This window comes from Mustelus asterias, chromosome 6 (assembly GCF_964213995.1).
Source record: "Mustelus asterias chromosome 6, sMusAst1.hap1.1, whole genome shotgun sequence".
In the NCBI taxonomy this organism is placed as follows: domain Eukaryota; kingdom Metazoa; phylum Chordata; class Chondrichthyes; order Carcharhiniformes; family Triakidae; genus Mustelus; species Mustelus asterias.
Genome location: NC_135806.1, coordinates 8,550,454 through 8,564,242, shown reverse-complemented (window position 1 = coordinate 8,564,242; position 13,789 = coordinate 8,550,454). Strand labels below are relative to the sequence as shown.

General features: G+C 44.5%; 1 protein-coding gene across 1 annotated transcript in view; it reads left to right on the top strand.

The window, feature by feature from the left end:
- Positions 1-13,789, top strand: part of LOC144495237 (sushi, von Willebrand factor type A, EGF and pentraxin domain-containing protein 1-like) — a 43,158-nt gene that overhangs the window by 25,941 nt on the left and 3,428 nt on the right. Inside the window, exons 8-12 of the mRNA XM_078215306.1 lie at positions 584-763; positions 5,953-6,132; positions 7,506-7,685; positions 10,041-10,220; positions 12,756-12,935. Of these exons, the coding sequence (XP_078071432.1) occupies positions 584-763; positions 5,953-6,132; positions 7,506-7,685; positions 10,041-10,220; positions 12,756-12,935 (900 nt within the window). The remainder of the gene's footprint in view (positions 1-583; positions 764-5,952; positions 6,133-7,505; positions 7,686-10,040; positions 10,221-12,755; positions 12,936-13,789) is intronic.

The window sequence follows — 13,789 nt, the reverse complement described above, 5'->3', positions numbered from 1 at the left end:
TAAATCGTGCCCCATCCAATGTTACTGACTATAACTCGTTTGTATCAGTCCCCTGCAGTATTAACTCACTCGTAATTATAATAATATCCCATATCATCTCTTTAACATTCACTGCAGCAAGAAGAAGAAAGGTAAACAAAGGCCTAAAGCGCATATCAGAAATAAATAATAATGTGTTGCGCATGAAGAATCATTGAATCACTACAGTGCAGAAGGAGGCCATTCGGCCCCTCGAGTCTGCACCGACAACAATCCCACCCAGGCCCTATCCCCGTAACCCCTTGTGGAAGAGCTTTCAGGTTCTGAAGACTGAAAATTGTGGATCCTTGTTTTCTATTAACATTCATCCTTCTGTTGAGTTGGTCCCAAGCAGCATGCTTGGAGTTAACAGCTATCTAAAAGGTGAGTTAACTCTGATACTGGTTTAATTCGATAAGAAATCTTTGGTAACCTGATGGAATGGGCCAGCTGCCTCTTACAGAATCCTGCTCCCAGTAAGGATAAGGAAACACTGTGTATATTTACTCAAGTTGCCTGGAGCTGAGTCTACATTACAGTTCTCTCATATTATGTCTCCCCCCAGTTATTGAGTGTGGACCACCTCCAGTCTTACAGGACACGGTGAAATACCTACCAGGTAACACAACATATGGAGGTACGGTCATCTACCAGTGCCAGGTTGGCTACTTCCATTTGGCAGGAAATGTCACATCAACTTGCTCTATCCAAGGACAATGGGAAGGAGCAAATCTTGAATGCAAAGGTGAGTGTTTATTCAACTGGCTTAAACCAAGAGGCTGCGCAAAAACTGTCCAAAGGTCACTCTATATTTCCAATTTCCTTTCATTCTTGTCATATCCCCGTATCGTCTACATTCTTGTTCAATTTATCTTGCCACATTGACTCTTATAGCCCAGAAAGCCAGTTGGTGAAGGATGGAACTGCAGCCAATACTTACACATTTTAAAATATTTATTTGCAGAGTTGTGCTTTACAAGCATGCAGCTCCGAATGCAATAACCACATATTTAGTGTGTGTCGTTTTATGCAGGGACCAAGTAAATATACAATTAATACCAGTAAGAGAGATTAATACTGGTAAGAGAGTATTGACATTTATACACTGTAGATGTCATTAACCTCTATGACAACAAGAGGGTCAAGGAAAACCTTTCTTCCTGGTCCAAGTAGTCACATTGATCATTTCACTTGATATTTTGTGACTGCGAAAGAAATGATAGTAGTCGACCAGTCGTGGAGGTTTACAGCATGGAAACAGGCCCTTCGGCCCAACTTGTCCATGCTGCCCCTTTTTTAAACTCCTAACCTCGTCCCAATTGCCCACGTTTGGCCCATATCCATCTATATCCATCTTACCCATGTAACTGTCTAAATGCTTTTTAAAAGACAAAATTGTATCCGCCTCTACTACTGCCTCTGGCAGCTCGTTCCAGATACTCACCACCCTCTGTGTGAAAACATTGCCCCTCTGAACACTTTTGTATCTCTCTCGTCTTACCTTAAACCTATGCCCTCTAGTTTTAGACTCCCCTACCTTTGGGCAAAGATTTTGACTAACTGATCTATGCCCCTCATTATTTTATAGACCTCTAAAAGATCACCCCTAAGCCTCCTACACGTCAAGGAGAAAAATCCCAGTCTCTCCAGCCCTTTATAACTCAAACCATCAAGTCCCGGTAGCATCCTAGTAAATCTTTTCTGCACTCTTTCTAATTTAATAATATCCTTTTTATAATCGGGTGACCAGAACAGATGATTCAAAATGTTTTATTGTGTTGGAATTATCCAGCAATTTGAATTGAAGACATAGCGACACACAGAACAGGAACAGGAGTAGGCCATTTGGCCCATCGAGCCTGCTCCACCATTCAATAAGATCATGGCTGATCTGCTTGTGGTCTCAACTCCGTTGCACCCTCAATAATCTTTCACTCCCTTGTTCATCAAGAATCTGTCTGCCTCTGTGTAAGGGGATTTCTTGGAGTCTCCCTCGTGGGGGGTGGGGGTCTTGTATTCAGCCGAACCCAGCTAACAGAAAGACTTGTGAAAGACAAGATGCAGTTATAGATGTATTTCATTTGATCAATATGTATTGGGAGAGAGAAAGTCAGAGGATTCCAACTTCTCCCTGACTTTACATCACACGAGCACAACAGATATACTTTTCTGAAGATTCGACCCTCCTGCCCAACCTGGGCGGTCCAATTACATTAATACACTTTATTTACTTTGGCCAATAGCATTCTACCTCCCAGCGGAATTAGAAATTCACTGATCAACCGAACCCAGAGGTTCTTCCTTCCCCCCCACCCCGCCCCTGTTGCCTAGAAACCTTACCTACACTAATCCAGTAGGTTCAAGGGTTGCTCCTAACACCTGCAGTTCTGGGAACGAGAGGGGAGTCATCCTCTGTGGTCTATTTTCTGTCCCTTTATCAGTGGAAGCTGAATCCTTCTATTCATTTCAATAATCTTGGTTGCTTGTACCTGCCTGTAGCTGCATGGCCTGTCCCTGATAATAGAACATACACTCTGTGCTTCATTGTTCCAAAAGAATGTGGTCTGTCTGATTAAACTTATTTCCCATTTTGCTAATAAACTGCTTGTTGGCCAAAGCTCACAAGAAAATACAAAAAATATAGTTTAAATTTATAATACTTGTTCAAAACGGATTACATATGTGCTAATACAGACAATACCTTTGCATAATATATAAGTGAGGCACATTGTGATACCTTTGATATATGTAAGGCACGTTGTGGTCTGATGCTTAATCCTGTTATCATTATAATTGAATCTGTGGGAATAATTTACATTTGTTAAGACAGATTCTAACTGAGAAAGGGAAACTGACCTTCCCGGTTTCTAAGGAAACCTCAAGACTGAAATTGAGATTTGGAAACCAAAACTGGTGGTTGAAACTATATAAAAGGAGACAGTCATTGAGGCTCAGTAGGTGATGAGTCCAGTAGTGCAGTACAGGCAGGCTGAAGGTGAGAGAGGCTAGATCCAGAAGCTATGAATAGGCATGTATGCATTGTTTCTGTTACATGATGATAACATCGGTGGATCTACACCATGCAGACAGAGCTGAGGAGGTTCTGAGGGTGGATTTTAGGTGAACACCAGGCTGTGGAGGTCAGGTAGGTTGTCGGCTGGGGATCAGGGTGGTTCCTAGAAGGACGGGAGCTGAAATATTTCATAAGGGAGACAGAGTTTTGAAGGACTAAGTGACTGAGTTTGATAATCTAAACACTGATTAGACTGCTGAACCAATTTGTAAGATCTGTCTTAGTTCCTAATTCGTACATCAGTAAGTCTTCAAATCAAATTGCTGGATAATTCCAGCAGAATAAACAGTTTTGAATCGTTAACTATTGTCATTTCTTTTGCAGTCACAGAACATGAGCTGAAGTGATAAATATAGCTAGTTGGACCAGGAAGAAGGATTTTCCCTGACCCTGTCGTCAGCATAGAGGCTAATGACATTTACAGTGTACAAATGTCAATACTGGTTTCTTTCATTAATATTAATTGTATATTTGCTTGAGCCCTCTATTAAAAGACACACACTAAATATGTGGTTAGTGGGTTAGGAGCTGCATGCTTTGAAAGTGCAACTCTGCAAATAAGTATAAAAAATGTGTAAACATTGGCACCAGTTCCATCCTTTGCCAATGTCTAATGTGTAGTTTATAGTTTAGAATTGCAATTTCCTTGCTAATTCACATTTAACGTAAATTGCTTCTAGTTTTTGGAGTATAGGTGGGTGCATAAGATAGTATTTGCTGTTTACTTTGTTTGACTCTTGTATAGTAAATTCCTTCTGCTTAAACCGTGGAAACCTGTAGCTTCACTCTTTCAGTACATAACGGGGACTTAGAATTTCTTCTTCTTTTCCTGATCTCTAACCAAGAATGTAACAATTTGAGTTCTTGCTGTAGATATCACATGGCACGGTGGCACAGTGGTTAGCACTTCTGCCTCACAGCGCCAAGGACCCGGGTTCGATTCCCGGCTTGGGTCACTGTCTGTGTGGAGTTTGCACATTCTCCCCGTGTCTGCATGGGTTTCCTCCGGGTGTTCCGGTTTCCTCCCACAGTCCAAAGATGTGCAGGTTAGGTGGATTGGCCATGCTAAATTGCCCCTTAGTGTCAGGAGGACTAGCTAGGGTAAATACATGGGGTTACGGGGATAGGGCCTATTTGGGATTGTGGTCAGTGCAGACTCGATGGGCTGAATGGCCTCCTTCTGCACTGTAAGATTCAATGATTCTATGATACATTTTTCCAGTTCAGTGATAGTAGTCGCTCCCATGCGCCGTCTGAGCATTTTGCTGTGAAAATAAGAACAGGATGAGGCTATACCGCCCCTCGAGCCTGGTTTGCTGTTCAGTTAGATCATGGCTGCTCTGCATCTCAATTCTATCTACCTGCCTTGGCACCGTAATCTTTACTACCTTGCCTAACAAAAATCTATCAATCTGAGTTTTGACATTTTCAACGAACACCCCAACCTCACCAGCTTCTTGAGGGGAGCTGGGAGTGGTTAGAATTCCATATTTCAACAGCCTTTGTCATGGAAGAAGTCCTTCCAAAGAGCTGAGCGCTAATGTTAAAGGTACACCCCCTTGTCCTGAATCTCCACAGGAAATATGGCAGTTGACTCACACTGACTAATAATTGCAGGCACAATATCATAACCAGACCGTTGTAACACTAGTTTCCTCTGGTGATCAGTATTAGTAAGGGTTTTAACAACGCCAGGTTAAAGTCCAACAGGTTTATTTGGTAGCAAATGCCATTAGCTTTCGGAGCGCTGCTCCTTCGTCAGATGGAGTGGACATCCACATCATGATCAGTATTAGGGCAGCACGGTGACACAGTGGTTAGCACTGCTGCCTCACAACACCAGGGACCTGGGTTCGATTCCCAGCTTGGTTCGCTGTCTGTGTGGAGTTTGCACATTCTCCCCGTGTCTGCATCGGTTTCCTCCGGGTGCTCCGGTTTCCTCCCACACTCCAAAGATGTGTGGGTTAGGTGGATTGGCCATGCTAAATTCCCCCTCAGTGTATCCGAACAGGCGCCGGAGTGCGACGATTAGGGGATTTTCACAGTAACTTCGTTTCAGTGTTAATGTAAGCCGACTTGTGACACTAATAAATAAACTTTAAATTGATATTCTTGTCTTTTGCATTAATACTTCCTCAATATTGCAGAAGGCAGACCAAGCTCACTTTAAATGTGATAACAATTGTTAAGCTCCATTATTTCACAATAGTAAGGTCAATGCACAGAACAACCAACTCTTTTAATTGGAACGACTTCATTCAAAATATACAAATAAATCCTCATTTAATGACCCAAAAGTGAAGAACGTGTCGCACCCCCCTCCAACCATTGACTCTGTCTACACTTCCCGCTACCTCGGCAAAGCAGCCAGCATAATTAAGGACCCCACACACCCCAGACATTCTCTCTTCCACCTTCTTCCATCGGGAAAAAGTCTGAGGCCACATATCAACCGACTCAAGAACAGCTTCTTCCTTGCTGCTGTCAGACTTTTGCATTAAGTTGACCTTTCTCTACACCCTAGCTATGACTGTAACACAACATTCTGCACTCTCTCCTTTCCTTCTCTATGAATGGTATGCTTTGTCTGTATAGCACGCAAGAAACAATACTTTTCACTGTATGTTAATGCATGTGACAATAATAAATCAAATCAAACCCCCCTCCTCCAACCCTCTGTCCCCCCCGTCTGCCCCACCTTCACCCCCCCTCCACCCTCCCTCCACCCTCCCCTTCACCCTCCCTCCACCCCATATCTGCCCCACCCCAAGTCCATTTCTCCAACACTTCTGGCAACTTGGTCTCAATTCGCAAATATAGCTAAAAATATTCAACAGTAATTTGGGTTTGTGTCTCCTCAGCTGTTGAGTGTGGGTCACCACCGGCCTTACTGAACACGGTGTCGAATCCCCCTGTTAACACAACCTATGGGAGTACAGTGGTGCACCAGTGCCAGGTTGGCTATGTGCGTGTGAGAGGAAACAACACATTGATCTGCTCTGCCCAGGGGCAGTGGGGAGGAGGAGACCTGGAATGTGAAGGTTGGTGCCCCAGAGAGTCACAGGTTCAGAAACAACGGACTGGGATTTTCACCCCGTCTGGAACTGAGGCAGAGGGGGCACAGAATGTGGTGCTGCCTGCCCGAGTGCCAATTCCTAGGCTGCATCCCACAAGCAGTGGGTAGAATATAGATGTGATGTGGAGATAATATATATTGTATAGCCAAGTTCCGCACACATGAGGACGGCCTAAACCGGGATGTTGGATTTATGTCACACTATCAGTAACCCCCACAGCTTGCCTCCTGGACTTGCGGGCTATCCTGTCTGGAGACAATACACATCTCTTTAACCTGTGCTTAATGCTCCCTCCACCCACATTGTCTGTATCTTTAAGATCTGGTTGGTTGTAGGGATTCGCATTCTAATCAGTATTCTGTAACTTGATTTTGTGTCTCTGTGCCCTGTTTGAGAGCAGATTTCCACTCCATCTGACGAAGGAGCAGCGCTCCGAAAGCTAATGGTATTTGCTACCAAATAAACCTGTTGGACTTTAACCTGGTGTTGTTAAAACTCCTACTTAGAATATAGATCCCATTAAAGGCATATTAATGAAGGCCATGTTTGGGGGAGAGATGGGGGTGAGGGTGGTGGAGGAAAGCTCTCCAGACAGGCTGAGAGGAACTTTGTGCATCTCAGGACTCCACTGCCTGTTCTTCCAGCAGCCACTGCCTCCCCACTGGTGCCACTGAGCACAAGAGCCCGTGGTCTCTGAATGGCTAGCAGCTCTCAGTAGGTGAAACTACAGCCCTATGGATCTTGATTCCAGGGGAAGGCCCACAGTTGACCTCGTCACTGCCTGTTTGACTTGGGGCTTGACGGTCCTTCCTGAAAGAGGCAGCACGGCTTGTTGCTGACTCTCCAGCAGGCAGACAAGACCCTTGATGCCTTGACAAGATTCCGCTCCATTTGTGTTTCGAAAACCTGTAATTGCTGAGATATTTTTAAGTACTGTAAATAAACCTGCTGTAAATTTAAAACTTGTGTCATCACTGCAATCTTCTAAGATACATCAGACATTTGAAAAATGCAGCCAACCAGCAAGCACAAAAGGTACTGTTTTCCATTCAAGATTTAATGAGCATCAGATGGGATTGGCCAATACCACCTTGTAGTTTAACAGAAGAATGGCATCTATAAAACTCCTGCTGCTCTTTTCTCATAAGATTAATTCTGGACATAGTTTGAAATACTGTCAGTTTATTTTCAATATATAATGATCATAATGCCTGCCGGTATCATCCTTCTATTTCCTTCAATATTAGGAGATTGGAGTTGGCATGAAGGTTTGGTTTCTGTTTCTTACCTGTAGATGTAAAGGTTTTCCACAGTAACTCGGGTTTGTGTCTCCCCAGCTGTTGACTGTGGGTCGCCACCGGCTTTACTGAACACGGTGCGATACCCACCAATTCACACAACCTATGGGAGTACAGTGGTGCACCAGTGCCAGGCTGGTTATGTGCGTGTGAGAGGAAACAACACATTGATCTGCTCGGCCCAGGGGCAGTGGGAAGGAGGAGACCTGGAATGTGAAGGTCAGTGCCCCAGAAGTGAAATTCACTCTAAAATAATTGGCAGATAATGTTTCAACAATGACTGAGATGAGGAGGAACTGCTTCTCACAGAGGGTGGTGAATTTGTGGAACTCGCTGCCCCATAGCACGGTGGAGTCCGAATCATTGAATGATTTCAAGAAGGAGATAGATATATTTCTGATAAAAAGTGGATATGGGGGACAGGTGGGGAGATGGATTTGAGACCAAGGAGAGATCAACCATGATCTGATTGAATCTCGAAGGTGCCTACTTCTGCTCCTAATTCCTATGTTCCTGTGACTTTTTATTTATGGCTTTTCTCTCATCTGTTGTTTTTTGTCTAATTTATTAAACATCCTCTACAATAATTCTGTATTGTATTTATAAGCTGATCTTTCTCTACACCCTAGTTATGACTGGAACATTTTCTGCACCCTCTCCTTTCATCCTCCTATATGCACACTAGGAACTTGCCTGTACAGCGCGCAAGAAACAATACTTCTCACTGTATCCCAATACATGTGACAATAATAAATCAAATCAAATCAAATATGTGGGATACCTGAGATCAATATGGTTCAATCGATTTAGCTCCCATATTTAATTGGGTAGCGAGTGGGTTCACGTCTCATTGTGGACCTTGTTGTGGGAGTCACCTTAACATTGAGCGTGGAGGTTAGGAACTTCAACCTGTGATGGGCCTCAGAGCTTATGCGCATGTGCAGATTGGGAGTGGGCTGCACACGCTCAGATCGACATTCGTACATTCATTGAGCCAGAAGAGAAACGGCGGGAAAATTCCAGGTCAGGTGACTGAATTTGGAATGCCATGGAAGCCTAGTATCCCAGGCTGGGGAGAGAGGACAGGGTGACATCCCAAAGGGAGAGTCCAAAGAGGAGATAGGGACAGGACAGATCTCAGTTCAGTTAAAAAGAGAGAAGCATAGGAACAGCCTCCAAACAGGGAAAGGGCTGTAGGGAGCAGGTGGGCAGCTCAGCACTGTGGGCCACTGGGGCCCAAGTACCCCCTTTGGAGCAGTTGTGTTCTGCTCATAATGGCCAAAGGTCTGAAGTTGTGCTTGCGAGCTGGTGCTTGATTGCGTCCTTGGGAATCCCAGGGAATAGAATCACAGAAGACCCAATTGAAATCCTGCGAGGTGAGCCACTGTCGATGCCGCCAGGGTCTGGTATGTATAGAGGGTTCAGGAGAAGCCCTGACGATCAAAGAAGGCAGCCAATGATTCTATGTTGTGGGTCGTTGGGGCCAAGGTATGCCTTTGGGCCAGCAGTGTTCAGTTCGACACGGCCAAAAGGCTGAAATTGTGCTTGTGAGTTTGTGCTTGAGTGCAGATTCGGGAATACGGGTGAACGGAGTTTCAGAGGATGAGACTGTGAGGTGGGCTGTCATTAATTTGGAGCAACTTTGGGAGATAATTCCCAGGTTATGTCCTTAAAGGTGAAGACTGGAATTGCTCGATAAAGGGCAGGGTTTAGGTGAGTCTGGTTGATGGTTGATCACAGTGACTCAGTGTTTACCAATGTCTTGGTTACATCTGCCATATATTATACATTGTGGTGAGTTTGACAATGGTTTGCTTATTAATTCACATCTACATTATATTAATCTTGAACGTTAGAGCACAAGATAGATACTTGTAAATTTCTTTTGATCTTGTTTATTTTTGTTTGTTCAAACCCATGAAATGTTGTGGCCTTGTTCCATCAGCAAGAGCCTTGAATCTTGCAATAAGTCCTCGGAGGCAGAAGTCCCTTCACCAAAATCCCTTTATTTACAAGTCTGACAGCAGCATACAGAGAGCTTTCAGTCAGCAGTCTACACTCGGAGTCCCAGAGGAACTGACACGCCTGGTTTAGTACAAAGCAAGAGGCTCCCTGATTGGCCCATCAATTTGGCCCTTAATCAGGGAGTTCATATTCTAAAAGGCCCACCTCAGTTGCCTGATTAAAGTCATTACAAATCTCAAATGTTATCTACTTAAAACAAAATTTAGCTGGTTTTGAGTTAAATCTTACCGAAAACTTAGGGGTCTGGTCAAGGATTATAACAACCTATGTACATAGTCTAACAGCGCTACATTGATGGAGATACCATCTTTTGGAAGACACATTAAATTAAAGATCTGTCTATGCGTTCAGATGAATATTAAAAGGCTTTGCAGAGATGAAGAGAAAGTTTCTCCCAGTGTGCACATCATGCTTTTATCCCTGAACCAATGCCATTCATTGTTGTCCACAATATTCTGTGCAAATAGGCTGGGATGGAGGTTCCAGTTTCTGTTTATTCGCAATTCACCAATTCACAAATTCAACTAACTCAGGTTTGTGTCTCCTCAGCTGTTGACTGTGGGTCACCACCGGCTTTACTGAACACGGTGTCATATGCACCCGTTAACACAACCTATGGGAGTACAGTGGTGTACAAGTGCCAGGTTGGTTATGTGCGTGTGAAAGGAAACAACACATTGATCTGCTCGGCCCAGGGGCAGTGGCAAGGAGGAGACCTGGAATGTGAAGGTCAGTGCTCCAGAATGTTCAGAAGCCCAAGTTAAACTGAGATTAGATTGCGATAATTTCCTGGGCGCAATTGTATTTGTGATTTTAGTAACTCATCATTAAACAGTTTACATGGTTCACATGGGGTGGCACAGTGGTTAGCGCTGCTGCCTCACAGCACCAGAGACCCGGGTTCGATTCCCGGCTTGGGTCACTGTCTGTGCGGAGTTTGCACGTTCTCCCCGTTTCTGCGTGGATTTCCTCCAGCTTCTCTGGTTTCCTCCCACAGTCCGAAAGACATCCTGGTTAGGTGCATTGACCATGCTAAATTCTCCCTCAGTGTACCCAAACAGGACTGTGGTGACCAGGGGATTTTCACAGTAAGTTCATTGCAGTGTTAATGTATGCCTACTTGTGACACTAATAAATAAACTTTAAGTTTTAGGATTACACAGCATAGTCTGCACAGAAACAGGACATTTGGCCCAACCAGTTCATGCTAATGTTTATGCTCTACTTGGACCTCTTCCCACATTTCTATATCTATTTTTCTCAGCATAACCTTCTGTTCCCTTTTCCCTTGTGGGCTTCTCTAGCCTCTTGTCAAATGCATCTAAGCTATTTACCTCAACATCATTCCATATTCTATATTCTCACCACTCACTGGGTAAAGACCTAACTTGACGTAAAGGGCCCCTGCATGTGATATTTTCATTCTGGGCAGGTAGGGTGGAGTCCAATCTGCTACCTCTGGAGGCAGGCCCGAGGCTGCAAAATGGGCAGGAAGGTGACCAGGCCAGCGGGCTGGTGTTCCCGCCTCCATTGACTGGAACATCAGCCCAGTTTGAAAGATTCAATGCCACAGCTGCTGTGTTCCACCATATGCACTGTGGGTGGGGAGGTGGTGGGAGTTAGTGGGAAGTAAGGGTGGTTCAGGTTAAAGGTGCCCAGAGCACAAGCCTCCCCGAACTTATAGAATCATAGAATCCCTACAGTGCAGAAGCAGGCCATTCGGCCCATCGGGTCTGCACTGACTTTCTGACAGACCATCTTACCCAGGCCTTATTCCCATAGCCCTACGCTACGTATCTGCCCCGCTAATTCCCCTAACCTACACATCCTGAGACACTAAGGGGCAAATTACCATGGCCAATCCTCCTAACCTGCTCATCTTTGGATTGTGGGATGAAACCCATGCAGACACGGGGGAGAATGTGCAATCTCCACACAGACAGTTGCCCCAGGCTGGAATCGAACCCGGGTCGCTGGCGGTGTGAGGCAGCAGTGCTAACCACTGTGCCACCCCGAGTGTCTGGAATTTTGACCGACCCCACCTCCCGCCATCTTCGCTGGCCATGTTTAGGCTGCAGTGTGGGGCCCACAAATAAATACTTTAAAAATGGCCCCAGGTTAAAATGGCTTCAGGTTGGAAATGTGCAAACTTGCACTCGGGCCAGCAGTGTGAAATTCCAGGACCATCTTTTTCCAGTATGTCCCCCCACCCCACCCCCACCTCCCCCATCAGGCCTTCAAAAATCCAGCGCCAGTTCGCTTTAACCACATGTAATTCTCCTGATCTGACTGTCTCCAAGTCAATTTACACTCGACTTGAGTAATAATCCAGGTATTATTACTGGTCAGTATATTATCAGTAAAGCTGACAGGAAAATATCTCCATTCCACAAAATGCATTTGCTAAGAATACATTTCCTGATGCAATTTATTTTTATTTAAGCTATTACTATGTAATTGGATGTGAGGGGTTGAATGGCCTGTTCATATTGCTTTCACCAGTCAGATGTCCTTTTACCATGACCATTAAGAATGTGATTGGTCCAGTTGGACCAAGGAGCGGCACAGGCTTGGAGGGCCGAAGGGCCTGTTTCCTGTGCTGTACTGTTCTTTGTTCTTTGTGATTCTGTCCCCCGATACAATTGAACACCAAAGATTTCCTGACATTTTCCAAGATAAAATATGGAATTTCTCCCAGTGTACACCTTGGTCAAGATTTGCCCTTTAACCATGGACATTAACTGGGCATTTATAGAAACTAGAAGCAGGAGTAGGCCATTCAGCCCTTCGAGCCTGCTCCGCCATCCATTTTGATCATGGTCAATCATCAAATTCAATATCCTGATCCCCCTTCCCCCCATATCCCTTGATCCCTTTAGTCCCAAGAGCTACATCTAATTTATTCTTGAAATCAGACAATGTTTTGGCCTCAACTACTTTCTATGGTAGTGAATTCCACACATTCACCACCCTCACCTCAGTTCTGAAAGGTTTACCCCTTATCCTCAAACCCCTAGTTCTGGATTCCCCCACCATGGGGAACATTCTTTCTGAATCTACCCTGTTAGAATTTGATAAGTTTCTGTGAGATCCCCCCTCACTCTTCTAAACTCATCTCATTGTCTTTCCTCTTGATGGATTTTGCTTTGTGAGAATTAATTAGTACGGGACAGAGCTGGTTTGGAGGTTCCAGCTTCTGTTGATTAGAAATTCGGCAATACACAGAAAGGTAAATCAAACTACCTCGGGTTTGTGTCTCCTCAGCTGTTGAGTGTGGGTCACCACCAGCTTTACTAAACACGGTGTCGAATCCACCAGTTAACACAACCTATGGGAGTACAGTGGTGCACCAGTGCCAGGTTGGCTATGTGCGTGTGAGAGGAAACAACACATTGATCTGCTCTGCCCAGGGGCAGTGGGAAGGAGGAGACCTGGAATGTGAAGGTCAGTGCTCCAGGAATGTTTTGAAGCCCGAGTTACACTGAACCCATATGGAAATAATTTTCTGGGTGTAATTGTATTTGTGAATTTGGTAACTCGCTGTCAAACCCTTTGTACGGTTTACGTAAGATATAGGGCACAAAAAACAGACCCTGTTTTCCACATGGGCCTCCTCCCGTCTTTGCTTACCTAACTCTTTCGACATAAACCAAGTTAATCTGAGAATCTATGGAAATGATGTCCCAGGAGTGACTGCATTCAGTGGCTTCCTCTCTCACTGAATTTCTCCTTCACTTGAGTCAAATCTCATTAAACTCTTCCTTGCACGCAAGGATAGTGCAAACTCCACACAGACAGTGACCCGAGGCTGGGAATCGAACCGGGTCCCTGGCACTGTGAGGCAGTAGTGCTAACCACTTGTGCCACCATGCTACCCACATGTTGCATTGTTATCAATAATATTGACAGGGAAGATGTCCTGTTCCACACAATGAATTTCCCAGGAATACATTTCTTGACATAATGTATTTTTATTTAAACTCCCAAATAAGTGACTGGCTCGAGGGACTGAAGGCCTAAACTCCAGTTGCTAAGGCCCAATACTGGGGATGTGCTTTCAGGGAGAGATTAAAAGTGGAAATTAATCCATCTCTTTAGTTGTCGTTTCCTGACAATTTCTGAGGGAAAAGTAGTGAATTTCTCCCAGTGTCCTGGTAAAGATTTGTTCTCATTTATCTCATTGCTTTTTTCTGCGTGTTGCTTTGTGAGTATTAATTAGTATGCAGAGCTGGTTTGTGTGTGCCAGTTTTTTTAGAATTGTTTTTTAGAAATTCACACAGAAAAGTAAATTTGGGCAG